This window comes from Rhinolophus sinicus, linkage group LG01 (genome assembly GCF_036562045.2).
Source record: "Rhinolophus sinicus isolate RSC01 linkage group LG01, ASM3656204v1, whole genome shotgun sequence".
Classification (NCBI taxonomy): domain Eukaryota; kingdom Metazoa; phylum Chordata; class Mammalia; order Chiroptera; family Rhinolophidae; genus Rhinolophus; species Rhinolophus sinicus.
Window position 1 is genome coordinate 98,131,368 of NC_133751.1, and position 27,738 is coordinate 98,159,105.

At 34.4% G+C, this 27,738-nt stretch overlaps 1 protein-coding gene across 6 annotated transcripts in view; it reads left to right on the forward strand.

Moving 5' to 3' along the window:
- Window positions 1–27,738, forward strand: part of USP25 (ubiquitin specific peptidase 25) — a 117,196-nt gene that overhangs the window by 59,025 nt on the left and 30,433 nt on the right. For all 6 annotated transcript variants that reach the window (XM_019748906.2, XM_019748900.2, XM_019748902.2 and 3 more), the window contains 10 exons: window positions 3,679–3,755; window positions 5,044–5,117; window positions 9,295–9,443; window positions 13,263–13,390; window positions 13,765–13,860; window positions 15,014–15,175; window positions 15,798–16,024; window positions 18,965–19,035; window positions 19,750–19,978; window positions 21,352–21,546. In XM_019748906.2, coding sequence (XP_019604465.2) covers window positions 3,679–3,755; window positions 5,044–5,117; window positions 9,295–9,443; window positions 13,263–13,390; window positions 13,765–13,860; window positions 15,014–15,175; window positions 15,798–16,024; window positions 18,965–19,035; window positions 19,750–19,978; window positions 21,352–21,546 — 1,408 coding nt within the window. The remainder of the gene's footprint in view (window positions 1–3,678; window positions 3,756–5,043; window positions 5,118–9,294; window positions 9,444–13,262; window positions 13,391–13,764; window positions 13,861–15,013; window positions 15,176–15,797; window positions 16,025–18,964; window positions 19,036–19,749; window positions 19,979–21,351; window positions 21,547–27,738) is intronic.

The following is a 27,738-nucleotide window of genomic DNA, read 5'->3' on the forward strand; positions in this document are numbered from 1 at the left end:
CAATGTGTAAAATTAAACAAAAGTAATGTGTAACTAAAAATCTTTGCAAGTGTGTCACCTAATGACAATACAGTGTACATGCTTTTGATATGCCTGTTTTAGTTGGCAAGGAGTAGTTTTTCAATTACTCAGAAAGGATTTCTGAACTACATTAACTTTGTTATTGTTGCTTTTATTTTCCAATCTCGGTGTAGTGCTATCTGATGACTTTTTATTCATTTCTAAAAAGAATATTGGGAATTTTCCTATGAAACAGAAAATGTCTATAATCAAACCAACATTTTCACATATAATTTGAGAAGTCAGAGAAATTAAAACAGAAGATACGCAAGAACCAAGAACACAGCAGAGAATAAAGGCAGCAGTATTGGAAGAGGTGGCGATGAAAAATAATATGCAGAAAAGCCACTACATTTGCAGTGTAGTTTTCATGGTATTGGCTGTATCTCCATTATGGAGATATGTGGGCGTTGTTTGGAGGAGAGTTCGGGAAGAGGTGTGATTCCGCCACTGCCTTCCCTACACCTTTTTAAAAATTTACCTTTTATGGCAAAGATACATGAACCAAAAAGGTGCTCATCTCAGTATTTGCTTTTATTTGTTGTTTTCATGTGTTTTTGCTTTTTTTTAAATTTCTAGCAATATTCCAGTTCCTGTTACTGTTTAGTGTCTTATCTGTTACAACAGTCCTTTAACACAAGTCAAAAATAATATTCCTAAAAATGATCCCAAACCACCATTTTAGGACACTCCTGCTGGTTCTAAGTGTGTGTTGTTATTTTTTTTATAGCAGTATTTTCTTATTTAGTATGTGCACTGTATTCTCTGGTGGCTACAGAGAGTTGAATATACAATTAAATTTTAAAAAGACTTCTGTTCCTCGACTTAATCTTTTCTTCTGGAGTTGCTTTTTCTTTAACATTCTCTTGAGTACCTACCCTCTTTGGTACTGAAGCTTTCTACAGATGTATCCTAATCTTTAGGTATCTTTTCACATTTAAAAGTGAAGCAGCACACGCTTCACTGGGTACCTCACAGGTGGTACCTGCATAGACTGGTCAGTTTTGTGCGAGTGGACAGGAGACAATAGCTGTTAAGGCGGCTGTGGACGCCAGAATGCTTATAAATGTGTGAATGCCGTTGCTCTGGGCTCGCAGCGCAGACTAACTGGTGTTCTCGTTGTTGATTTTTTTTTTCTCTGCAAGGACTTTTGAAGTAGTTGTACATCAACTGAGGTAGAGACAGGTTTGATTCTCTTCTATTCCTAGACACTTGAATCTGAAGTACACATTAGTGACATAGGGGAATAAATCTATAAGTGATAAGTGAAGTAAGCATCATTTTTTTTTTAAAGTGAATTTATACTTATATGTTCTTCCTAAATATATTTTGAAATATGCAGGTTTTGGGGGGATACCTTTTGGGATATAATACTGTCAATTTTAATCATACTTATAACTGTTTCAATTTAAAATTAAAATGTTATAATAAAGGCCTCATCTTTTTCCTCTTGATGAAAGCGGGTAGAATTATTTTATAATTGTAAATTTTAGATTGATTGCTTAAAAAGATGGGATTAATTTCTTCTGAAGAGTTTTGTGATAACTAGGAAACCTTTTTGTTTCTCGTTAGATATAACCTTACAAGATAAGTAAAGTTATAAAAAAGTTTGTAAAGTTGTCTTACCGTGTTACAGCTTGCTAGGACAGCTGCAACAATACAAAGCAAGTGACTTCAAAACAATAGAAAATGATTCCCTCGTAGTCCTAGAGGCCAGAGTTCAAAACCAAGTTGTGTGCAGGCAGTGCTCCCTCCAGTGACTCCGAGGGAGAAGCTGCCTTGCCCCTGCTCCCCGTCCTCTGCTGGCTCCTGGTGTTCCTGGGCTTGTGGCAGCTTAGCTCCAATCTCTGTCTTCAGTTCAACTTCACATGTCCCTTTTCCTTGTGTGTGTATTTGCTCCTTTCCCGTTTCTTGTGAGACTACTCATCATTGGATCCTAATCCAGGGTATCCTTACCTTATTACATCTGCAAAGACCCTTATTCCAAAAACAGTTACACTCTAAGGTTCCAGGTGGACATGTATTTGGGCGGGCCACTATTGGAACCTACTGCAGATAGTATGAATGTTTATAACTGGATTTTTGTGCTGAGTTTAGTTGTCTAATGGCTTTGGAGTCATTTAGTTAAAGCTTCCCAGACCTTAGTTTCAACATTTTAAAGATGAGTAGGATGGCTGAGATGCCCTTTACACAACTTGTAGATGGAAAAATAAATGATAGTAAGTTTGTTTTATACTTAGGGCTTATTTTGATAAAGACAAATCGTTTACAGTAATTCATCTGTCTTTGATGGGTAGTCTTAGTAGGACTGAGTTATTTTTTCCCCCCTAGGTTCTAGATGAACAAATTTTCTACGTTCCAACTCACATTATTGAAATAATTATGATAGTTGGTAAATACAACTGCTATTGCCTCTTCCGTTTTTCTGGTAGGGTAGGGGAGCCAGAACCAAAGGAAGGGATGACAGAAGGGGATGGATGTGCTGGTTCTGAATGGAGGATCCGTTTGAAGTTCATGAGATGGGGAGTCAGTGGTTGGACTCAGCCTGTCTAAGTGTAGCATACACCTTGCAGTGGATATGGCTTTAAAAAGTTGTGTATAAAAGTTAAATTAAGAAAAGCACATCTTCCTTTTAAAAGAGAGGCCAGTGATAATTCTTTAATATGAAGAACTTCATATTATAAAGATTTATTACAGAGCTTTTGGGGGGAGTAATGATTCATCTGTAAGTTTCAATTTTTGCGCGTGCACACACGCACGAAGGTCTGACAATTAAGTCCGCGAATTCATCCTAGAAAACGTGCTATGTACCTCATTGCTGAATATTACTATGGTCACCTTCAAAGTACTCCCCTTGGGAAGCTATGCACTGATGCCAGTGCCTAGTCCACCCTTCAAAGCAATTTTGGAACTCTTTTTCTGGAATGGCCATCAGAGCTATCATCATATTACCCTTGATGTCCTGAATGTCATCAAAATGGCTTCCTTTTAGTATTTCCTTTATCTTTGGGTAAAGAAAGACGTCATTGAGGGCCAGATCAGGTGAGTAGGGAGGGTGTTCCAATACAGTTATTTGTTTACTGGCTAAAAAACTCCTTCATTGACAGTGCCCTGTGAGCTGGTGCATTGTGATGCCAGAGCCATGAATTGTTGGCAAAAAGTTCAGGTCGTTTTCATCTAACTTTTTCATGCAGCCTTTTCAGCACTTCCAAACAGTAAACTTGGTTAACTGTTTGTCCAGGTGGTACAAATTCATAATGATTAATCCCTCTGATATCAGAAAAAGGCTAGCAACATCATTGCAACAAGTTCATGAACTTAATTGTCAGGCCTATAAAATAATTATATATATATATATATATATATATTATATATATATATATTTTTTTTTTCCCCTAAAGTGAAACCGAATCACAGTGATTAGCAACATAATGTTTGTTTTTCTCAAATACTGATTTTATACTCTGATTGAGTTATAAATATTTCTTGCATTTGGTGTGAAACATTTCTTATGATACCTTTGTGAGAAGTGAATGTCTGGCTGTAAATTTTAGGTTGCAATATTTAGTATCTTTATTTGTGGACTTAAATATCAACAAGATTTTTTTCTTTCCACAGCAAGACGTGAGTGAGTTTACACACAAATTACTAGATTGGTTAGAAGATGCCTTCCAAATGAAAGCTGAAGAGGAGACGTAAGTTACCATGAAATTTAGTGATGGGGTTTTAGAAGATCTGTAAATAGCACTTATTTTTTTCCTCTTATGCATTCAGTGTGAACAGAGAAATAAGAATTGAGACAGACCTATAGGAACCCAAATGTTACCTCTATATTATTGACAACCTGTTTGGAATTTGTGGCCACACATGCTGGGTAGCTTTATTTTTCCACTATAAGATCAGAATCTAGCCAAAAAGATCAAAACAATGATATCTGCAAGGACTAATCCCTTATTGCCCAGTTCTTTTCCTTAGATTCAATGAGGAGAGGGACATGAAATTTCAAGTTAAGACTTCAGATTTCAGAAGAAATGGAAAAGTTCTAGCTACTCTTAAAACAGTTTCAGAAAAGGGGGAGATAATTTGTTAGTTACTAGATCAGAAGAGGTGACTAAGACCCAGAGAAAATTAACAGTAAGTAAATAATAAGCAAGATCTCCAAAATCAGAATAAAATGACTCCTTCAGAAGAAGCAAGGTTTCAGGAAACAGTCAAGGGTCACTCTTCTAAGTTATAGATAAAACACCAATGGGGAGTTGTGTGCTGAAGATAGGGTCCTGTATGGAGTCTTTACAGAAAATTGGGATAGATTTGATAGGAGGAAGTAGGGGTTTCAGGGTAAAATATTCAAGAGAATTACTGAGAGAACTTCAAAGAGACTCAGTGTCATAGATTGGGATACAGACATTGTTTGCATCTGAAGGAAAATGAGCAATAAATTTTTGGTGTTATAGCCCTAAAGGTCCAAGGAACATGGGCTTTTACAAGAGAGGAACCAGGGTGGACAACCATAGGTCAAGTCCACATATTCTGACAGGACAGTAACGCTGGTGACTCCTCCAACTCAGAAGGTGGACAAGGCACCCAAGAATAGCTTTTCCCTTCCCAACAAGTCCAGATAAGCATGAGGTGTACAGACTAAAGTCCAAGATTGAAATATATAATGATAATAGGAAGATAAGGCACTTCATGAGCACAGACTGTGTCAGGTCCTCTTGCAAAGTCGTCCCACATAGTAACTCATTGTAACCATTAAAGTAGCCTTGTGAGTTCAATTACCATTATTATCTTCAGTTGGCAGGGGAAGAAATGGAACAGTAAATTTAAATACCTTGCACAAGATAACACTAAATACCAGACCTCATCTCATGATAACCACATAACGTTATCGTTTTGACATGTATTATTGTTCGTTTAATGTTTTCCCTATAATTTACAGATCCCAAAATTATAACCACATTTATGTTTTTTAACATGTCTTAGGGATGAAGAGAAGCCAAAGAACCCCATGGTAGAGTTGTTCTATGGAAGATTCCTAGCTGTTGGAGTACTTGAAGGTACAGTTACACATTTACTTTTTATTACAATCAAAGATATTGCCTGTTAGCTCCTTTGTCTTGATAGTAACTATTTGTTGAATGGTTTTTAATTTTAAAATAACTTGCTCTATCTGTGGTGCCTGTTGCATTGCTACTACTAATCATTTATATAGAAAGCACAGACTTGAGTGAATGAAAACGAAGGTGCAGAGTGCATGCATTACCACGTGCGAATTGATACTTAGTTAACATGATCCTGCTGTCCTTTCTCTGGGAAGGCCTCTGTAAATCTGTGACTTGCTGGGGTACAGAGATTAAGGGGGCAACTGGTGGATCTTTTGAAAATAGTACTATAATTGAATACAGGGTTTGGTATGATGGTCACTTTTTTTTAGGATTTCAAATCTGAATTTGAAAGTTGCATCTAGCAATTTAGCATAATCAGGGTATTCCGGTTTTGGGGTTGTTATAAAATTCTTTAGACATCTGGTTTTCAAGAAAGAGTTGTACGCGTATCTCCTAAAAAATCAGTTAAGAATGATACTATTCCCATCTACCCTAAATGCGTGTTACTTAAAGTCTGGGCCTAACCACTTGCTCTTTGATTTTTCTAACAAGAGAAGGGAACTAACTCAGTAGATACACTTCAAATAATATTACAAAGTTCCAAAACATACATTTTGAACACTTATTTTTTCTGAATGGCCCAATGCATGAACTTTTGAAAGTTCACCCAAAGTATAGAATTTGGAAAATTGTTTTTTCTTCAGAATCTTAAGTAATGGATTCCCATGAAGTTTTGTTTGAATATCGTTTTATAGTGTGGAATTCGGAAAAAACCAGAGACTAAGGATTTGGTCTCAGGCATTTAAAAGGTTATATTGAGGTGTCAGTATGTCCTTGTTTACTTCAAATGCTAAATATTCATTTTATAATAGTGGAATATTTTTATGTAGTACATTAAATTTGGAATGTCCATACTGTCATACTGATTTTTCTTTGAAGTAGAGCACTGTATCTGAAGCAGTAGAGTAGCTCTAATGGGGTTGTTACCGGGCACTACTTTTAATACCCTTCATGAGCATTTCTACCTGTTTTATCTTAATTCTTGAAAGTGATTGTTATTAAAATACTTAATATGTCAATCAGTGTTGATGTCTTTGTACTTGATATTACTAAGTTGTTTCAAAAGTTGTGCTACATAAATGTGATTTTAATACATTTCCACATGAACTATGTGTTTGCTTCAGTAAAAATAATTTATTTTAGAGCACTTTCTTATCACTTAACATAAATCTTCCTAATACTTTCTTTTAGACCAGTGACTCCCACATGGGGGTGATTTTCGGTTTGTTTACTGAAGTACCCTCATTGCAAAAGTTCCTCAACTTTTCCGTTGAGCCCTCCATTTAGTTCCTCTCAGCCCTTTTCTTCACTTCCTTTCTTGTCCATTATAATTACTCTTATAAATAATCTAAAGCTCCCTTTCCCTCATTCCCTGCTGGCACCATCTCTCCAGCTAGGCTCAGACCTTCATTAAGCTATTCATTTTCTCTCTGCATGTGTTGAGTACCTGAATGTTGCTGGGGGAAAGTCACTCAAATGGGCTAACTACAATGGATCAAGGGTTTGTAGTAGATACTAAGTTTCACTAGTCCCAATTCTGTAACCCTACCTGCCAGTCATCCTTATTTTCTTTAATCACTGCTTTCTATCCTGTTTTCTGCATTAACAATTTCCATATTTTCTACTTCCAATCTAACTTCTTTGTCTCTTCATTGTCTGAGAACTACCTTACCTCAGATTTCATGGATTTACCATGAAGTTGATGGAACCTAACCATGGATCCTGTCTAAAGCTCTGAATCTACCTTTGTGTTTGTAATACTGTATCATAGCTCTTAAAAATGACTTTATCAAATACATGAGCTTCAGGCTTCACAATCTGGATCCATTCCTAATAGCACTACGCTATTTTTATTTGTCCCTCTGACTAATAAAGGAATTATTTAGTCTTATATCAAAGGCTCTTCTTTATATGTGCCCAGAGTCTCATTCCTTCATGCTTTCACTCAGACTTACTGTATGCGTGATCTGGTGGGTGTTGGTTTGTTGTTTTGTATCTTCAGCTTCTTCCTCTTTAATGTGTCTTCCTCATTAGTATTTAAACACCGTCTAGTAGCTCATATCTTAAAAAAAACTTCCCCCTTCACTCACTCTTTTTCAGTTAATCTTACTCAGAGTTCAGCTCCTTTGAAGAAAGAAGTTTGTTTTCACCTGCTAACTCCCCATGTATTCAAACTATCCCACTTTTGCTTCTGGCCCCAGACCTCTTCTAAAAATAATCTTTTTAAGGTTATTGATTTCCTATATGAGTTCAAGTTCATTGGAGCCTCTCAGTTTTCACATTGAACTCATGTCAGCTATTAATTCTATTTACTCTTCCTCCTTCTCCTTTTTCCTATTTTCTTAAAAACAGTTCTCTGGCTTTTATGGCACCAGAGTTTCTTGGCTTTTCTTTTATGCCTCTGTGGGTACATTTTAGAAGTTATATTTATAGTCTCTTTTTCTTATATCTAAAAGTAGAAGAAACTTGGGACTCAGCTGAGGCCCTCTTCCTTTTCCTGTTTGCTAATTCCCTAGGCAGTCTCATTTACTCCCTTGGTTTCCTGTTGTCAGTAACCCAGCAATTCCGTAATTTATAGCTTCAGACCAGAAGATTAATCTTAGTTACAGACTCATATATCCAAGTATCTTCTCAACTTAAGATTTCATGGGCCATTCTAAAACGATGATTGCCACTACTGCCTTACAACAAAAGGGAAAAAAATCTTTTACGCTTCCTTCAGTGGGCCCCTTTCAGTACATAAATAGCAATCCGTTGATGTTTTCTAATATCAATCTTGATAGCTTTCCTTCTGGTCTACCCCGATCCTGTCTACAATCAAGTCTTACTGGTCCTCCCTCTTGTATATGTGTATAAATATGTGAATGTTTAAATTGATCTTTTTGTACCCTTTTACTATTATCACCCTTTACCACGCTTCCTGTATTTCTAGATAGATTCTGTAATAGTCTCCTAACACTCTACCACCCACGTAACAGAAGCCATAAGGATGTTTCAAAGATGTAAACCTGTCCCTATTAGTCCTAGGTTTAACTATTCAGTGATTTTCTATTATATTCAAAGCATACTGAAAAAAATAATTCTTAAGAAGGGCTGTTGGATTGTAGATTTTGACCCACCCATTACCTCTCCATTTATCTCTCCATTGCTTCCCCTAGCTTTACTGTCCTCTTCTTAGTTCAACGAACGTGCCATGTTCGTTGCAGCCTTAAAGTATTTACCTATGCTGTTTTTGGCCAAGAATACTCTGTAGCTCCCTGAAACTCTGGCCTGGCTAACTCCCCCTCACTATTCAAATCTCAACTAATGTCATTCTGCTATGGAAGTCTCTGTTCTACCCTCTGGCCTTAAAGAATAGGTTAGCTCCCTTCTTTATACCTTCTCACAACATTCCATCACACCACAGCTTTTATAACACTTATAATAGTAAACAATTATGTGTTCATAATGTGTATGATGTCTTCCAGAAGAGGCTGAGAGCTTCCTCAGCTTAGGGACCATCTCTCTTTTGTTCACTGCTATACATATTCTCAGTGTTTAGTACAGTATCTTGCCCTGAGAAGGTATTTTTTGAAAGAATACACACACACACACACACACACTCACACACACATCTATATAATTACATACGTACTACATATGGGTGTGTGATGAATATTTCTGGCTGGATGTGAATATACATATGTACATATGTATGTGAGTAAACCATCAGGAAAATTACACTAACTCATTACTCTCAGGAATATAGAGTTACAGTTTTCAGGTTCAGGAGATAATTCATATATACAGTATTTTCCCTGAAAATAAGACCTAGCCAGACAATCAGTTCTAATGCTTCTTTTGGAGCAAAAATTAATATAAGACCCGGTCTTATTTTGCTATAATATAAGTCTGGGTATAATATAATATAATTAATATAACATAATACTGGGTCTTACATTAATTTTTACTCCAAAAGACACATTAGAGTTGATTGTCCAGCTAGGTCTTATTGTCGGGGAAACGGTATATTTAGCAGCTAGGATGTCACATTGAAGAACATTAATCTAATTAACTTTCCCTCCTATAGGTAAAAAATTTGAAAATACTGAAATGTTTGGTCAGTATCCACTCCAAGTCAATGGGTTCAAAGATCTACATGAGTGCCTAGAAGCTGCTATGATTGAAGGAGAAATTGAATCTTTACATTCAGAGAATTCAGGAAAATCAGGCCAAGAGGTGAGTTTAGCATCTACTTTATTCCCCTTCTCCCCTGGTCTTTTTTAAAGTGTGTAAAGCACAATTTAAGGCAGGCTCCATTTGTATAGCTGCCTCATAACTGAGAAAGAATACTCTAAATATGTTTGAATTTAATGATGTAATTTAGACATATGTGGGAAACCTGCGCAGTTAATTTAGTCTATAACCTGTGTTAAATTGTCACTTAAACAATTTATCTCAAAATTTTCTGTTAAAATATTCCTTTAGGACATTGTTGAGTCTTTTTAGACTTTTCAGTCAAAATACTAGTCTTTACAGCGTGCTAGTCCTGCAAGTAAAGAAGGAAAACGCTAATGTTCGGTTGGACTCAGATGGACGGTGTTGCCTGTATCACCTGTTGCTGGAATCTGTCCATGCCTAAATATGCAACAGCAGACTCTTTGTGAGTTGCTGTGTAATTTCATGAAGGTCAGATGGAAGAGCTTGCTTTCTCAAGAAATAAATAATTTTAAAAAATATAAATGTATTTGTGTTCACTGGTCTATCTGGTCACCCAAGTCTGTCCCTCCGGCTCCATCTGTATGTCCATCTATGCATCCATGTATTTATCCATCTGGCAGTGTTACTATAATAGAAAGCAAAGAACAGATCATGTGCTCCAGAATCAGTCGTCGTTAAGCAGATGCCTCTTGGTCAGCTCCATGCATAAGGCTAGCGTCTTCATCTGTGCCGTTTGCTGCTGCATCTCTCGTGGAGAGTACAGGAACTGCAAATAAAACCACCTAATACATAGTCATAGACTGAATGAGTGAAATGTCTCAGTGTTATCAGAAAAGTGCCTGAGGTCTTTATCCCTGAATAGGTGCTTAATAAACATTAAGTGATATCTCTGTGTTTATCTAAAAAGGGACTGGATTCTTATATCTTTGAGAATAAATTGCTTTTGTCTGAATTGTGGGTTTTTTTTAAAAAAAAGATGTAATTAACCATTTCTTATTCTAACTGCATTCTCATCTCTTCCCTCCAAAACCCAAACAAAAACAGAAATTTATTTTTTAAAGTGAAAGAGCAGATGAGTAAAAACAATTAAATAACTGAAACTAATTTTTGACTTGGAATAGGAAGTTTTTGATTCTCATTCTTAGTTTATGTCCTGGCTCTGTTTGGTGTTCTAGGGGGATTTGAAATGGCAGGTCTGTTTTTTCTGTTTTTTTATTCCTACTCTGCATTCATGTAATTTCACAAAAGCAAGGTATTTAAAACATATTAACAGAAAAATCAGTTGTTATAACTCATAAAAATGACTATATACTAGAAAATGTTTCTGGTAACAGGTCAGATTTATAGTCATGGTAAATTCTGGAGTGCCTGTGTTGTCAATGCTGATTATCTACGTTGTTTATTCATTAATTGCATTAACCTATTACTCCTAGGTCCATTATATAATGGGATAATAATAAATATATTTCAGGATAGGGAAGATATAAGCATCATTTTTACCTTTAATGACCTGTGTCTCATAAGCATTGTGTACCAGGTAGATAAAAGAAGTAAATATAGTTTTTTGTTGCATGGAAAAATAATATTTTGAAAGAAAAGTCTCATTGTTTTACATTATTTAATATTCTTTTTTTTTTTTTAAAAAAGATTTTATTGGGGAAGGGGAACAGGACTTTATTGGGGGACAGTGTGTACTTCCAGGACTTTTTTTCAAGTCAAGTTGTTGTCCTTTCGATCTTAGTTGTGGAGGGTGCGTTCAGCTTCAAGTTATTGTCCCTTCAGTCTTAGTTGTGGAGGGCACAGCTCAGCTCCAGGTCCAGTTGCTGTTGCTAGTTGCAGGGGACATAGCCCACCATCTCTTGTGGTACTCGAGGAATTGAACTGGCAACCTTGTGGTTGAGAGCCCACTGGCCCATGTGGGAATCGAACCGGCAGCCTTCAGAGTTAGGAGCACGGAGCTCTAACCTCCTGAGCCACCGGGCCAGCCCCACATTATTTAATATTCTAATTAGGTACTGCTGTAAATCCTAAAATCGTAGAGCTAAAGATATCAATAACATTTTAAAAAATGAATTTAGGAAGTACCTGGCTGTCTCCTCTTGTCCCCATCAGCTTGAGAAGGAGGAAGTGAAATCCTTCCACTTCTGTAGTAGTAAGAAACTGTCACTAGCATTAGAGGAAATGCATTCACACAATTAGAGACATATTACATAGCATATTATAAACATCTTTTCATAAGGTATAAAAGCTGTTTCCTGGACTTTTCATGATCTACAGAGAAGCATGTCCCCAATTTGGGTCATTTCATTTCCTCTGGCAATAACAGGTTCCCATGAATTAAAGTATATGACTGTTTAATTTTAATAATGACATTTAAAATATTGCAATAAAATATGAAGGTATTCATTTTTGAAATCTACTTATATGCTTGCTTATCATAAAATGTAGTAATGATATCATAAGGCATCAAAAATATTCTTTGTGATATATATGGGGTATGTTTTAATTCTTAATAGGAATTTTAGGTGTGAATTAATACTAAAATTCTTGCCAATGCCCTGTGAGAACAAAATAAGTAAATTTGCTCAAGAAATTTTAAAACTTAAGAGATGTTTTGATACTAGATTTTTTCTCTAGTCAACTTTGGATAATACCCATTTAAAACGAAACAAATTCCTTAAACTTTAACTTTTAGTAAAAGATAAACCATGATCCAACTCAGGAAACCTCGATTCAGATAATCATGAGCATTTGGGGAGAGGTAAATAGTTTTGAATAACCATTTACTTTTATTTGCTTTATTAGAGAAAAGTAGCAACTTTCAAGATCTTAGTTAAATCCAGTTTGCTAAATGTGCCTCGTTGTTGCTTTTTTCCAATGTTTAAGTTTAAATTAGTGTACATTTAGCTTATTGACATTTGTGTGGTGGCAATTGAAAGTATCACACAGAATGTAGTATGTAGCAATTTATTTTTACAGTAGCAAAAAGCCATATATTTCAAGGCTTATAATAAGCACTTTAAACATATTTGTTACATTCCTTTATATTTCTGTACTTGTCATTTCACAAGTTTGTTCATTTTTCTTTCTTAAGTAAATAATGTTCATGTAAAACTTCAATCTGTTTTATGAAAGTAATTTTCTTTTGAAGTTTTGTTGTATTCAATGCTCAACTGAACAAGTTACCAAAGTTTGAGGAGTTGGTTCTTAGCAGAGGCATTTGATTCTTTAACTACTAGTCATTTAAAATGATTTTAAATATAGTTACGGTAAGTATTAACTCTGTATGTGTTAGTGATAAATCTTTTTCTTAAATTAGTCAAAATTCCAGTAGGAAATTTAAATTTAAAACAGGAAAGTATCAATTTCTAGATTTTAGCATGAGTATTGTGATCATTTATGCTATAAATCTTTTTCCTTTGTGTACTATATCTTACAAGTTACTTTGTCACAGGTTTTTGACAGTGTGGTTGATTATAATAAGTATATGTACCATTCATAGTAGTAATAGTGACATAAATTTGAGCTACTAAGATGTGGCTTTCTCTTTGGGTTAGAAATTCTAATGTGAACAATTATCCTGGGAGAAGGAGAGTCATTAGAAGATTTTTCTCTTTCCTGGTTGTGTGTTATCCTTATCCTTGGAATTTTCAAGAGGTGTGGAAAATTTTTAAGAAGAGGTTGAGTTTTAACTAAATTGCATACTCAGTCAGTTATTTGTGATGTCAGCATTGTGATGATGCATATGAAAATGCCAGTTGTAATATTCTGCACCTAAAATTGGAATAGAGAAAACAGAAAGGTGGTATTAAAGTTTTTGTTGTTGTTTTCTTGCAGCATTGGTTTACCGAACTACCACCTGTGTTAACATTTGAATTGTCAAGATTTGAATTTAATCAGGCATTGGGAAGACCAGAAAAAATTCATAACAAATTAGAATTTCCTCAAGTTTTATATCTGGACAGGTATGGTTTACAGCATGACTTAGTTTTGAAACAGTTTAGTAACCAGGTGAAGAATTACTGTTTTTAGAGAAGAATGTTGCTTGGAATTAATCTTTATTTTTTATATAATATATCTAATAGCATTTGTCAAAATGGGAGTCTTTTTCTATTTAGAAAGGTATAGTTACTGGGAATAATGTAATAAGGAAGTTTTAAAAATTACTTTGTATTATAATTCTGTCAGAATTTTCAAAAATACTATTTTGTACTCTCTTGGTATTTTATTATGAAATTTGAACAAATTGATCTTTTGTGGTATTGTCTAACTTAATATTGTATCTACTTCCATGATACTTAGAAATACTAATGATTGCTATTTTTCTTTTTCCTGATAGATACATGCACAGAAACAGAGAAATAACAAGAATTAAGAGGGAAGAGATCAAGAGACTAAAAGATTATCTCACAGTATTACAACAAAGATTAGAAAGGTATTGTAACTTTTACAGAACTGTGAGCTATCTATAGGAATTCATATTTTAGTGACTATCTAGAATCTTGCATTTTAAATTCGCCTTGAGTAATTTATGATTCTAGGAGTAGACAATCATTGTGAATTGATAATTTTTGCTTATATAGTTTAGTTTTGAGATCTCTTAGAAACTCAAAATAATATATAGTTGGCATTTTAAGATTATTTTAGTGTTTAAAATTAAATATTCTCACTATCGACAGGAAATGCTTATGGTGCTAAAAGTAGATACAAAGTTAAATTAATCTACAGTTGAGGTTTCTTCTTTCATAAGACTAATTATTACTCTTGAGATTCCATTAAAACAGACAGTGGCTGACTTTTCCTCTTTAGCACAGAAGACACAAACTCACATCCCTACCAGGGCCTCATGGAGGCTTTATAAAGAAGGGAAGCAAGTCAAATATAAGTGGTGGACAAGGGTTGCCGAGAGAGCACATCCTTGTGGAGTGGCTACCATCTGCCTAGTGGGTGGTCTCATGATGAAATGTCATCTCACTGTTGTCTAGGGCTTCAGAATGTTTCCAAAAGAAACCAAAATCTAGACTGTCAGTATTCTATAGTTCAGACAAAAGTGCACAGGCTGAAATGTGGCCCAGTTTACAACCTCTAACCTAATCTGCATTCTCTTATTTTAATGTTAATTTTAAAATTAATACCCTAAAACTTTTTATACAAAAATAATACATCGTATTTCAATAATTATTATTCCTAAAAAGTATCAGTAATCATATTGAAAAACAAACAGAGGTAAAAAGTAGGATAATACTAGTCACCATCTTGGTCTTGAGACCACATGACAGATCTAAAAATAAAGTCTCGAGATTGAACTGTCACTTCATTTTCCTGTTGGGTTACAACTTAAGAGCAGCATTTAATATTTATAACAATTTGTACGCATATTCAGTCTTAATCAGCTTTGATTTCCTGTCTTTGGCGACTATTTAATTTATTTCTTCAATGTATATTCAGTCCTACCGTTTTCATTAGTAAGCAAAATTAATTTCACTCGGAAGATTCATTGAAGTGTTTTTATCATGATCTATAAAAATTATTTTTTTTTAAATTGCTTTATATACAAATAAAAGCATTATACATTTTATGGTTAACAGATATTTAAGCTATGGCTCGGGTCCCAAACGATTCCCGTTGGTAGATGTTCTACAGTATGCATTGGAATTTGCCTCCAGTAAACCTGTTTGCACTTCTCCTGTTGATGATATTGATGCTAGTTCCCCACCTAGTGGTTCCATACCATCACAGGCATTACCAAGGTAAAAAGTGTTTTTGATACAAGAGACAGTGTGTTACCTATATTACGTAACAATGTATTGATACCCTTTAAAGAAGGTTTATAAGATGCATGTTGTGGGTGATTTTAATGAACTCTATAAAGATTAGATTCAGTTAGAAGATTGTATGTCTTCTGGGTGCTTTCTTATTTCATTGTCTCAACCGATTTTATTTTTGTAGATTGCATTTTTCATCATATTTTTTTCTGTCCAGAATTATACTTTAAGTTGTGTTGGTATGTTATATGTTTCAACCTTTTACTCATGAAAATAATACTGTTAAATTAGAATTTTCTTCTGTAGTGTAAGCTGGTAAGTATTAGCAAGGGAAGGTCTTTATAATTTTGGTGCACATAAGATTTTTTTTAGTAAATATGATCAAGCCATTTCTACTATAATGCTACAGTTTCATCCTTACAATAATGTAGTCCTAAGATGTTAAGAGTCTCCTTAAAATATTAGATTAATCTACATGTTTCTTTCTTTTTGTAAGACCTTTTCCTTTTGAAATTATAAGCCAATTTAATGCCATGTGTTTGGCACAGTCTTTGCCCAGAGCTTCAGTTTGGAAAGTTTAACAATATTTTATAACTTAAAAATACAGCACAACAGAACCACAGGGAGCTCCTCCTTCAGAACTGCCAAGCACGTCACCTGCATCAGTAGCTGCCATTTCATCCCGATCAGTAATCCACAAACCGTTCACTCAGTCTCGGGTACCTCCAGATTTGCCCATGCACCCAGCACCAAGGCACATAACAGAAGAAGAACTTTCTGTGCTAGAAAGCTGTTTACATCGCTGGAGGACAGAAATAGAAAATGACACCAGAGGTAAGAAGCTTCTCATAGCCTAGTTACTGTTGCCTCAGATGGCTACATATAAACTTAAAATTGGGAAGGGAAATCGCCTCTGGATTTCATATGTAAATATTTAAAGTATTTTTCTTTTAGGAAGGGTTTTCTGAAAGATAAACTAGTCTGGCTTCCCATTTTTATGATCTTAATATCAGGTTCAGCGAGACCGAAAGATTTTCCCTGGATTACTTAGTTGATGAATGTCATAGCAGATGGTCTGATTTTCTAGTTTAGTGCTCTAAATTTATATCAAACTGGTATTCACAGCTACTCCATGGGTGAAACATCACACAGCATCGTATTTTGTACATATAAAGTATGTGCTTTACAAGCACCTGATGTTTACACTGTGAAGCTCAAGTGATAAAAATTTTTCTTTAGGCTTAAGAATTAGAAATGTGAATTTTAATTTTCACTCTGATCTAATGAGATTTCCAAATACTATCTCTGAGTTCGATGCCAGCTTGTAATTAGTTTTAAGTGGCATGTAGCAAAATAAGAAAAATAAGGACAGTGCTCTGTAGGGGGTATGTGTGCATATGTGTGTTGGTGTTAAGTTGCCATCTGTCCTTTCTTGGAAGGCTCTCTCCTTTATTCTGAAATTATGTCCTTCCCACTTTACTATTGTTAAAATGTCCTTTTTAAAAATGAAGTGATGTTAACACTTTATGGTAGATTTTATTATAATTTTTTCTTACATGTCAAAAATATAATACCCTATTATTGTCCCCCAATTTTATTGACCTATGAAAAAGGAAAACCTAGGATTTTTAAAATTAAAAATTCAAATTTAAATTTAAAAATCACTACTGTTTTATACCAAAAGATTGGAACTATGTTAAACAATATCGATTGTTGGATTTTAGATGCCCAACTTGATGCTTAACAGACAACGTGTAACGAGCAGTTCTATGACAATTAGCATTAGAAACTGTAAATATTTCTCTTAGTGTATTTTATATATAAGGGAATTTTTTTGTATTTAAATTCATTAGCACACATTAATTGAGCACATAGTGTTTCCTGGACACTGTGCTAGGTTTGGGATAATTTTCTACTGAACTTGGCAGATTGTGTTAGTTGTGTAAAATTTATAAGAGGGGAAGCTAGGAAACTTTTGACATTTAGGTAGCATTGAGGAAGGAAAGAAATTAATGGATTTAAAATATTCTTTGGAGACAACTGACAGGTGTAAGTCATAGACAAGAGAGGGAGGAATGAAGGATGGTTCCCTTAGTTATTCATAATGGTAGGAATCACCGAAGAGTTTAGAAATTGGCAGCGTGGTGCAGGGGCAGGAAGTAGGAGTATGTGAGTCCCCTTAGGGTCATTGTAAGTTTGAGGAACTTGAGACATTCACGTGATAAGGTTTTGGATTGATAATATAACATGGAGCAGGTAAGAAGATTTTCCTGGGAATATTTATTTCTTCTCTTTCATCCCTGTTGATATCAGCTGTTAGCATTATTTTTTAAGCAATTGATTAATATTGTAACATATTAATATGATGTAATTTATTTGATTTCTATATTGATACTGAAAATAGGGCTGGTCTTCTGCATACGTATTTACACACTTTTGTGAGTATGGTATATTTTTTAAAGTGCCATTTCTGGTCCAAAGTTTATATATTTTAAATTTGGCTATTTTAAAATTGTCCCCACAAAACATTGAACACATTTACATTCCCACTAACTGTATGAGAGAGCCCATCTCAACGTCCTCCTGAGCCCTGGGCATTTTTTAGTCTGTGGTAGTGTGATAATTGAAAGAAAGTGGTATTTCAGTGTGTTCCTTAATTAGGAGTGTAGTTTTATTTTTCTATAAATTTATTGTTTGTGACATGTACTCATTTTTTTATATTGAACCATTTGTCTTTCTTTTATTGCTTAATAGAAACTGTAACGTTATTGGTATTAGCCTGTTTCCTATAGTGTATGCTGCAAATACTATTTCCCCTGTTTGTCTTTGTTATTTGACTCTTTTATGTTTGTTTTTGTTTCATTTTTATAATGTAGATTTTCTTATGTTTGGGAAGGGAGTCTTATCTTTTTCCTTTATGGTTACTTGATTTTTGTCTCAGGCTTAGGAAGGCTGTTCCCCACTCTAAAGTTACTCACACTTTTTTGTAGTCGTTCATCGTTTGTTCCTGATTTTTTTCAACAACTTCACAGTATAATGTAGTTATACCATTATACTACAATTTAACCATTTCCCTATTGACAGATATTTAGGTTGTCTCCAGTTTTTTAAATTATTATAGACAATATAGTTATGAATACCTGTGACTCTGAATAATTTTGTAACAAAGGGTAGATTTCTACTGGAAGTAGAAATAATGTATAATGGGAGTCTCGTAATTTTATTTCCATTGGTGATTATAGTGAATTTTTACTCAATTACATATACATAAAGAGGGTGCCAAAAAAAATGTGTATACATTTTAAGAAAGGAAAAAACTGTATTAAAATTGAAATGCTCAATATATACTGATAACAAAAGATGAATACAAGTCATGGGTATACATTTTTTTTGGCACCCCCGGGGTATATGATATGTGAACTTATTTTATTCTAAAGTTTTTCTGTTTTATGTAAATATATAAGGGGCTTTAGCTTTAATTTTGATTGAAGCCTGCCTTTATAGATTTGAACAAAGTTAAGTTTTATTGGTTCTGCACATTTTCTAAATGAACCATGTTTGTTTTGTTTTTTAATTATGCATTTATGCTATATCTTTTATTAAAGAGATCTATGTTTCTTTTTATACAGACTCCAAATAGTAATGTTTTTAAGAACAGTTTTAGGGAACTTTCCTTATTCTTCTAACATATTGGTAAGAAAACCTTTAGTCCCTACCTTATAAGTTTCAGTAAAACATACTTGATGTTAATCATTAAATGACATCTATTCTTAGATTTACAGGAAAGCATATCCAGAATCCATCGAACAATTGAATTAATGTACTCTGACAAATCTATGATCCAAGTAAGTTAAATTTTGAGCTAGTAAACGTTATCAGAATCGTTTACATATTTTTATGTATCTTTATCTTAACCTAATTTTCCTTACATGTTGTGTTATTAAATTGCTGCACTTAAGCCATATTAATATTTCCCCCATTCAGTTATATTTTCATACTGTATTTATTGCTTACTCTTATTATTTTACAATAGGATGTATCACAATTTTCCAAAACACCTTAATAGTTAAAGATAAAATATTATGGGAGAAATTACAAGGTTGTTTATTAAGATTATGGGAGAAAGTATAGAGCTCAATTACATTTTAAGTTCTGATATATATCATATAAGTCATTTTGTTAAACTCAGCCATCAATTTATAATTGTGAAGATTTAGAAAAATCATTACTATAAATAAAAGTGTTCATCATAAGTTTTTTATTTGAAAGAAATAACTGAAATTGGTCAACAAATACATGCATACAAATACATTTTCAGAGTTTTGAAAATCATCTTATTTATATACCTGTCTGCTATCCATGTCTTTAGCTTATTTATTTCCCCTCCTTTTATTATTTTATAGTTTATTTTTCTTCAAACTTTTAATCTCAACCAGTTTTCTCTTGTTAGAAAGTATATGCTCCTATGGTATCCTCCAGCCAGATAGTTTGTGGGTTTCATGGAATATGGTATAATAGACTGCTTGACTGCTGTTTAACTCTTCTGTTTTCACATTTAGGTTCCGTATCGCTTACATGCTGTTTTAGTTCATGAAGGCCAAGCTAATGCCGGGCACTACTGGGCATACATTTTTGATCACCGTGAAAACAGGTGGATGAAGTACAATGATATTGCCGTGACAAAATCATCATGGGAAGAGCTAGTGAGGGACTCTTTTGGTGGTTATAGAAATGCCAGTGCATACTGTTTAATGTACATAAATGATAAGGCACAATTCTTAATACAAGGTAAGAATTTGAAATATATAGGGTGGTGTAGATTTTTAAATAAGTAGTCCTTTTATGTGACTCTGGTCTCTGGCGTGATTAGTTAAGTGTAATTCATCCAGAGAGTGATGGATATGGTTAGGAAGTGCTACTGGGTTGTTGTAAGTGAGTAAATTGGGATTGAAAAGTATATGACTGGGGCTGAGAACAGGAATAAATTTTGTATTCAAAGTTAATTATTTAGTAACTTATAAAATGTAAATGTGACGTGTTTATTCTTGCTTAAAATTCTTTAATGACTACATCACACGTTGACTCGTATTCAAGCTCCTTTGCCTGTCATTCTCCATGTTTTGACCTCTAATTGTCTCTCCAACTCTTGTTTCTGACCATTGTCCATTTCAAACTTTATTGATATTTGAACTTCTTGCTGTATTCTGCTCACACCAAATTATTTCACACATTTATATCTATATGTGCTTATGCTTTTTATTTTTATTTTTTGCCATTTATGTTCGTATTTCTTCTTTGGCCTAATTTCTGCTCATCTGTCAAGATTGAATTTAGGTGTCATCTGCTCTGCCAAGTTTTCTTTGTCTGCCAGATAGTAACCCTCCTTGTGTTCTCATAGCATTCCTCTATCGGGCACTTATTGTGTGTTGGAATTGTATGTTGACTTGTCTTTCCCACTTCACTCTGAAGTGGCACTATGTCATACTATGTCTTAGTCTTTTTATTTTTCATATTCTAATATAGGCTTTGCATATAGAAAACAATAAAGGTTTATTGAAACTGATAAAATCAACTTTCCTTTTGTTTAAACCATTCAGCAAAACTAGCCTAGGCAGTCCACTTATGACAGAAAACTAAAATTTATTTTGTGTGTGTGGAGTAGAAGTTGAGTAACTCTTTTAAATAACATTTATGCAATATTAAAAAAAAATCTTGCTATGTTGATTAGTTTTCAAATTACATATAAATATATTGCTATACTTAACTGCTTCAGGTGAAAAAGAATTATAGTTCTATTTTGAGCTTAATAAGGTTATGAGTTATTTCTTCTCATTTAGTGATAGGTTTTACTTCATGAATAATCAAACATCTGTTATTTTCCTAAACTAGAAAAAGTAGTACTATGTCAGTATTTGCGTAACAATTTTGGCTCTATGTCTGTTTCATTTTTTACTCTTCGGATTAAATATAAAAGCTGAGAACATTACTTACACGTTATCAAATACTTGCATCATTGCTTAGCATTTGTTTGAGTTTTAATTTTTAGGTAACATTGATTTGTTAAATTGTAATAATTCATATTTGAAATGCATTCTATTTTGAACTTTGCATTTTGCCTTTAATCCATAATTTTATATTAGTTTTTGAAATATGATTTGCAGAGGAGTTTAATAAAGAAACTGGGCAGGCCCTTGTTGGAGTAGAAACACTACCACCAGATTTAAGAGATTTTGTTGAGGAAGACAACCAGCGATTTGAAAAAGAACTAGAAGAATGGGATGCACAACTTGCCCAGAAAGCTTTGCAGGAAAAACTTTTAGCATCTCAGAAATTGCGGGAGTCAGAGTCGTCAACAGGTTAGTGCATTTTTATTAAACTGTAATTTTATTACAATATCATACTTGTTATTGATATTTTATTATAAAATAAGATATGCTTATTGAAAAAAGCAAACTTTAGTTATCTTAAAGTATGAAGAAGATAGTAAAAATCATCTGAAATTTCATCACTCAGATAACCATGGGTACCAATTTAGTTTACCCCTGTGCCAGACACGACTGTATACATATATACAGTTGACCCTTGAACAACGCGGGGGTTGGGGAGCCAACCACCTGTGCATATAACTGTATACCTTTTTCAAGGTAAATGAGATGATTGGGCTCACTCTCCCTCTGCCTATCCTGCCTACTTTGATTGGGCTTGATCCTTCTTGGCAGGAAGCTGGAAAAACTCTGAAACCAACAAGTAACCCAAACCAATTCACTAAAGTTATGAATAAAACGAACTCTAGTAATTTCATATTTGAGCAAAATAACACTAATCCATATATATGTGAGTATACTCAAATATATATCCTGAAATGGTACTACTAATAATAGAGTATTTATTAGATTTTTCTTTTTTTTTGGCATTCTTAAAATTTAAAACAAAATTGGCCAAAACTAAATATTTAATATATTCCAAGTAAAAATGTACAGATCTATAAAGCACATAAATGTATAAAATACAAATATTTTTAAATATTCTAAAAATTATTTTATGAAATCAATATTTAGAGGAAATACTATACAAAAATAAATAAAATGTTTTCTAGCAAAATAGAAAACATAATGTCTTAGATTTTTTTTTTTTTTTAAGATTAATTTCCTACTGTAGAAAAGTGCTGTTTCTCTGTGGTAGTTGGAGAAATGATGAGATAAATTAAATGCACTTTTTTTTTTCCTCCCAAGTTTTTGTCTTTTTTTATAATTCTGAGTGGATCTTTTCGAATGGCCTTTTGTTTTTTTGCAAGGTCTGCGTGTTTTGTTTTTAGTTGTTCGGAAGCAGTTTGTTTGTGTAATTTCTTCTTTTACTGACAAATTCCCATGCAGTATTATCATTTGATCTTTAGAAGAAATTACTTTACAATGGGAGATTAACAGTATCACAATGTGGTATTGTGACTGATGCAGGCACACACAGACTATTCAGGCTTGTAACTTGTTTTCATATAAATTGAATAGTTGAATCCTTGATCTTGACCTTAAGAGGCATTGGTTTAGAACTCTTAAAAGACCAAGTTAATGGTATTATACCAACAAAGCTACCATCATTTTGATACTTGCTTGCAACACAGTATATCTGAATACCGGGGTAGTGGCCTGGTGAGCTTTTACTCATGCCGGACTGCACTTCCTTTCCATACATCAGGAGCCACTTTGTAGAACAGGTGAAGCTTGGTGGTGTCACAACAGTGCAGTTTCATTACAATGACTTTGTCCACATTAGTAGGAAAAGAAATAGCTTAGTAGATGTCAGGAAGTTTCTGAGCTCAAATCACTGTGGGGAAACTACATCGTAGTTCCTTTCAGTTTCATCCAATTCCATCCCTGTGTGATTTCATTCCTTGTCTTCTGTTCACACCATTCCCAAACCACTACCCAGAACTTGCCCCAAGATGGAGCTACTGTGTTACTCTCCCCTTAACTTTTACATCCTCCGTATGTATGTGGCTGTTCTTAGCTTATTATTAGTGGGAGGACAGGCTGCATACGTGGCGTAAGTGGTAGTAACCTGAGCACTCAGATGAAGGCGCATCCTCCGTTCCTTGGTTAAGCTGCAACTCTATTCCTAGTTCATCTATATTTTTTGGTACCAAGGTATTAAATTCCATAATCTTCCACTCTTCATTTGGTCTGTTTCCCACTCTAAAGACTCTAAATTTACAATTTAACACATTTTGTTTCTACTACTGTGTTTCCCCGAAAATAAGACCTAGCCGGATAGTCAGCTCTAATGCGTCTTTTGGAGCAACAATTAATATAAGACCCGGTCTTTAGTATAGTATAGTATAGTATAGTATAGTATAGTATAGTATAGTATAGTATAGTATAGTGTATGCTATATTATATTATACCCGGTCTTATAGTAAAATAAGACTGGGTCTTATATTAATTTTTCTCCAAACGACGCTTTAGAGCAGATTGTCCGGCTAGGTATTATTTCCGGGGAAACACAGTAAGTCAGACTAATATATACTCCCACATTAGTGGAGAATATTAATTCCTGTCTGACAGGTCTAGCCAACGTCGTCCCACCATTTGCTTTTGTCATCTTATATTTCCTCTGTAGAAAAGACCATGTTTATATGCCCCACACCCTTTTTTGCTGACCAGTACATCCTACCATACACTTTACGTGCTGTTTTATCATTTTAAAAAATTCAGTAGTAGGTATTGGGCATATATTTTCATGTCTCTCTTTTTAGTATTAAACAACTTGAAAAAAATGCAGACACTTCTGAAAGGAGCTAGAATAACTGAAAAATAAAGAGACTGAAATGGTCAATTCACATATAACTGTTATCATAATTATCTTCCAGCCTGGGTTTTTAGAAAGCAGTGGCAACACTGCCTTAATAAGAAGCATTGTGTCCTCTGTGGAAGTGCTAGAAGTATGCACTTTGTTTGAGTTAGTAGAAATAGAAAGTGCTAAGTCTGTAAATTTGGAGCATGAGATTATTGTTGAAAAGATTGGTTTCTATTACTATGTTACCTTGCATATCATGTTAAGAAATCTATCCTATGTTTCAGGGGAATTTAATATATCGCAATTGAATAAGGGAACTTATTATAAAGTTTATTGGAACCACTTGTATGCTATGTTTAGTAGTCAAATTTTCCTTGAATGCCTGTCGTCTTCTTCCTATTTCTCTTCACAGTTTTTAAAGTAATGTATTTAATTTGGTGTGATACTTTCAAACTATCAAAGAAACCTAATACTTAAATCTCTCAGGTGTACACTAGGATTATGAGTGATTAGTGGAAGTAATACGAGGAAATCTTATTGATATAATCCATCAGTGATTTTCTTTCCTCCCTGCAAATCTTCTCAATAAAAATAAAACATAAGAGCTACTAAAATCAATTTTTCCTGAGTGATATTCCAATAAGAATATTATATAGTATTAATTAAATCAGTACTTATTCCTCTTCTGTTAACATACGACCAAGAAATCCATAGGCATCACTTTTCCAGTACCATTCATTATCTTAGTGCAACCAAGTGATAAATAATGGGAAAGTATTATTTGATCCATCTCATGCTACCTCCCTAACCTGCTTACTGCAAAGGAGAGCTTTCACTTATGTTTACAGATGTCGCCAACAGTTCTTTACCACGGGTGTGTGCGTCAGAATTACCTGGGGAATTTTCTTCTGGGTGTAAACACCTTATCCATCTAAGAGCACCTAAGAATTACTGGGATCAGAATCTCTGAAGGAAGGGTCCAGAATATATATTTATTAAAAGATCTTCAGATACTTCTGAGGTGTGCCTCTGGGTAGGAGCATGGCTCTAGGCTGTATTTATAAAACAAATTAATCTGAAGGAGAGAAGAGCTTTGCCTGAATTATTATTTTACTTGTGTTACTCCTATCTTACTAACAAAACTATTTCAAGTCCTTACAATATACATAGCATACCCAAATTAAAAAAAAAAAATTAAAACAAAAAATAAGGTAAAAATGGTTAATATTGGTATAAAATTATTCCATAAGATTTCATAAATTTACCTCAAGGTGGCATGCAGAATTGGCTCTGGGACTTTTCTACAAATACTGCCTACAAGTGAAAAACAAGCTGGTGTTCCAGGAAAGCACAGCTGGTTTCTAAAAGTAAGACCTCGTGGAAGGAACAGTGTTCTCAGCATTCTCAACTTCCTTGAAACAGGGCCTGGGTGATGTTCCTGTGTAAATTTGCAGAATCTAGCACAATAAAAGACGTACGGTAGATGCCCTTTGAAAGGTTTCTGAATTGAGTTCATTCCCTACGGAGATTTCAATGAGTTACCTAGGGGTGGTCCTCGGCGTATGGGAATGCCAGCATTTTAGAAGTAGAGCCAAAATAACTGTACATTAGGGAACCAGGCTAGAAAAACGTGTAGTACAGATGTAACTCTGTCCTAGATAAATTTTAGGTTTAACTCTGGTTCCTAAGCCTCTACACCACCCCCCATTCCCAAGATTCTGTTTGTGCTAGCACCCGGGAATCTGGAGTTTTAAAAGTTTTGGAGATTATGTGCAGCCAGCCTAGCGTGGCTCTCTATAGGCTGCTTTTGGGGACTCAACTGATTTTAACTACGTTCCTAGAAATCAATGAACTGCACATTTTTGAAGCAGTCCTCTTTAAATATTCTTCTGGATGTGACATAAGTATGACTCATTAGTTAAGTCAAAGTTTTAGATACTCTGGGAGATATGAGATGTTGCCTCTTTTTTTGTTTTTATCGTTAATTAAAGAGCAGATCCTTACACTTTAACAGAACACCAATTGATTGTCGAGTTGACCCTCTTAAAATGTTGACGAGCATAGCCAGGAAACGTGCTTCAGTAGAACACTCACAAGCCTCCCAGTCCCTGACTTCAAAGGCTCAGTCTCCGAGTGCTCAGAATGCTGGGTCTTCTGTTACGGCCAAATAGAGAAATGCAGCCTCTGCATTAGGAACGTACGTCATGGCCAGAAAAATCTTTCATGTGGAGGGTAGCCATCCACAAATCTCAGCGAAGCACCCATAGAACAAATAAATAATTTGAGAGGTACGTTAGGTACAGGGATATCATATACCTCCATGGAGAACTGGCCATTTAGGGTGAAATGAGTGCATTTAGGAGTTTGTAGCTGTAGGTAGAGAGCCAAGGAAGACTTCCAGGAATTAAGAATAAATGATGCACACGTAATCACCCACTGTATTCCGAGTTGAAGCCTGAACAATCCTTTAAACGGAGGGACCAGTCAGTATATGAAGTGCCAGTTAGAACAGAAAGAAAACAGCATGGGCCTTTGTGCTGAGTGCCTACCATTTACATAGGCCAGCAATGATGAGGCTTCTGTAAGGTTACAGGATGAACAAAAGTCATTGTGGGTGTTTACACACACACACACACACACACACACACAGCCAAACTTTTTGTCCTGCTGTTGTTTTTAAGTAAGAAATGGAAGTTGCCTAAATATACTAAATATACAGTAGGGTATTAGTTGTATTAGCCATCCATACAGAAGAACACAGTATAACCAGAAAAAAATTATATTGACATAAAAAATACTTGCTATATTAAGTTAAAAACAGTATATTCAGAATAATTTTTTTTGTTTGAAAAATGTGGGTAGGTAAAGTCTAGAAATACATGATACTAAAAATATTAGTAGCGCTGATCTCTGAATAGTGGGAAGAGCGTTTTATTTTTCTCACTTGGGTTATTTATTTATTCTAGTCCACATGTTGTTTAATCTTCTAGTTTGACAAAATGAAGGGAAAATTTATTTTGTTTGTTATGAGGACCCTCTGTTACAAGCTGACTCTTTGTAATTCATTGAAGATTGCTTCCCTTTGAGAACCTGTGTTTCATCTAAATCAGATGATTCCCTATTACTCTTATAGGGAACTTTCCTATTGTTTTTCAAATATCCTTCATTTTAAAAATGTCCTCAAACTGTCAGTATTCTTGAAATTTAGCTTATTCTTTAAGACCTTCCTCAAATCCCAAAGTCTTTATGAACACCCCCCCTAAAATTACTCCCATAGCAACTCTTATTTTTATCTCTTGATCCTAATCTGTTCTCACTACCAAATTTATGTTGTATTTGTATTTTAATTTGCTTACTGGTGTAAAGACTCATTAACAGCCAGGATTTTACTAATCTTTTATCTGTCCTTAAAGTGCCTTTGCATATGCTATTCCTTTTGCCTGGAATCTTGTTTCCCATCTTCAAGTCAGTTCTCTCTACAAATCCTTCAAGACTCAGCTCAGTTGGCATTTCTTGTAGAAAGTGTTTCTTAACCTGCAGTATCATCCCGAGTGTGTATATTGGGTCCTCAGTGCTTCTACAGAGCCTTGTGCATAACTCTATTACTGCATTCAGTACTTTATTTTGTAAGGAAGTTTATAGTTATCTGATTTTAGTGAGGGTTCCTCAAAGTGAGTGAATTTTATGTCAGTTTTTTTTCTTACATTGTCAGCACCAAGCACAGTACTAAAAATGGCAAAAGCTCAATAAACATGCTG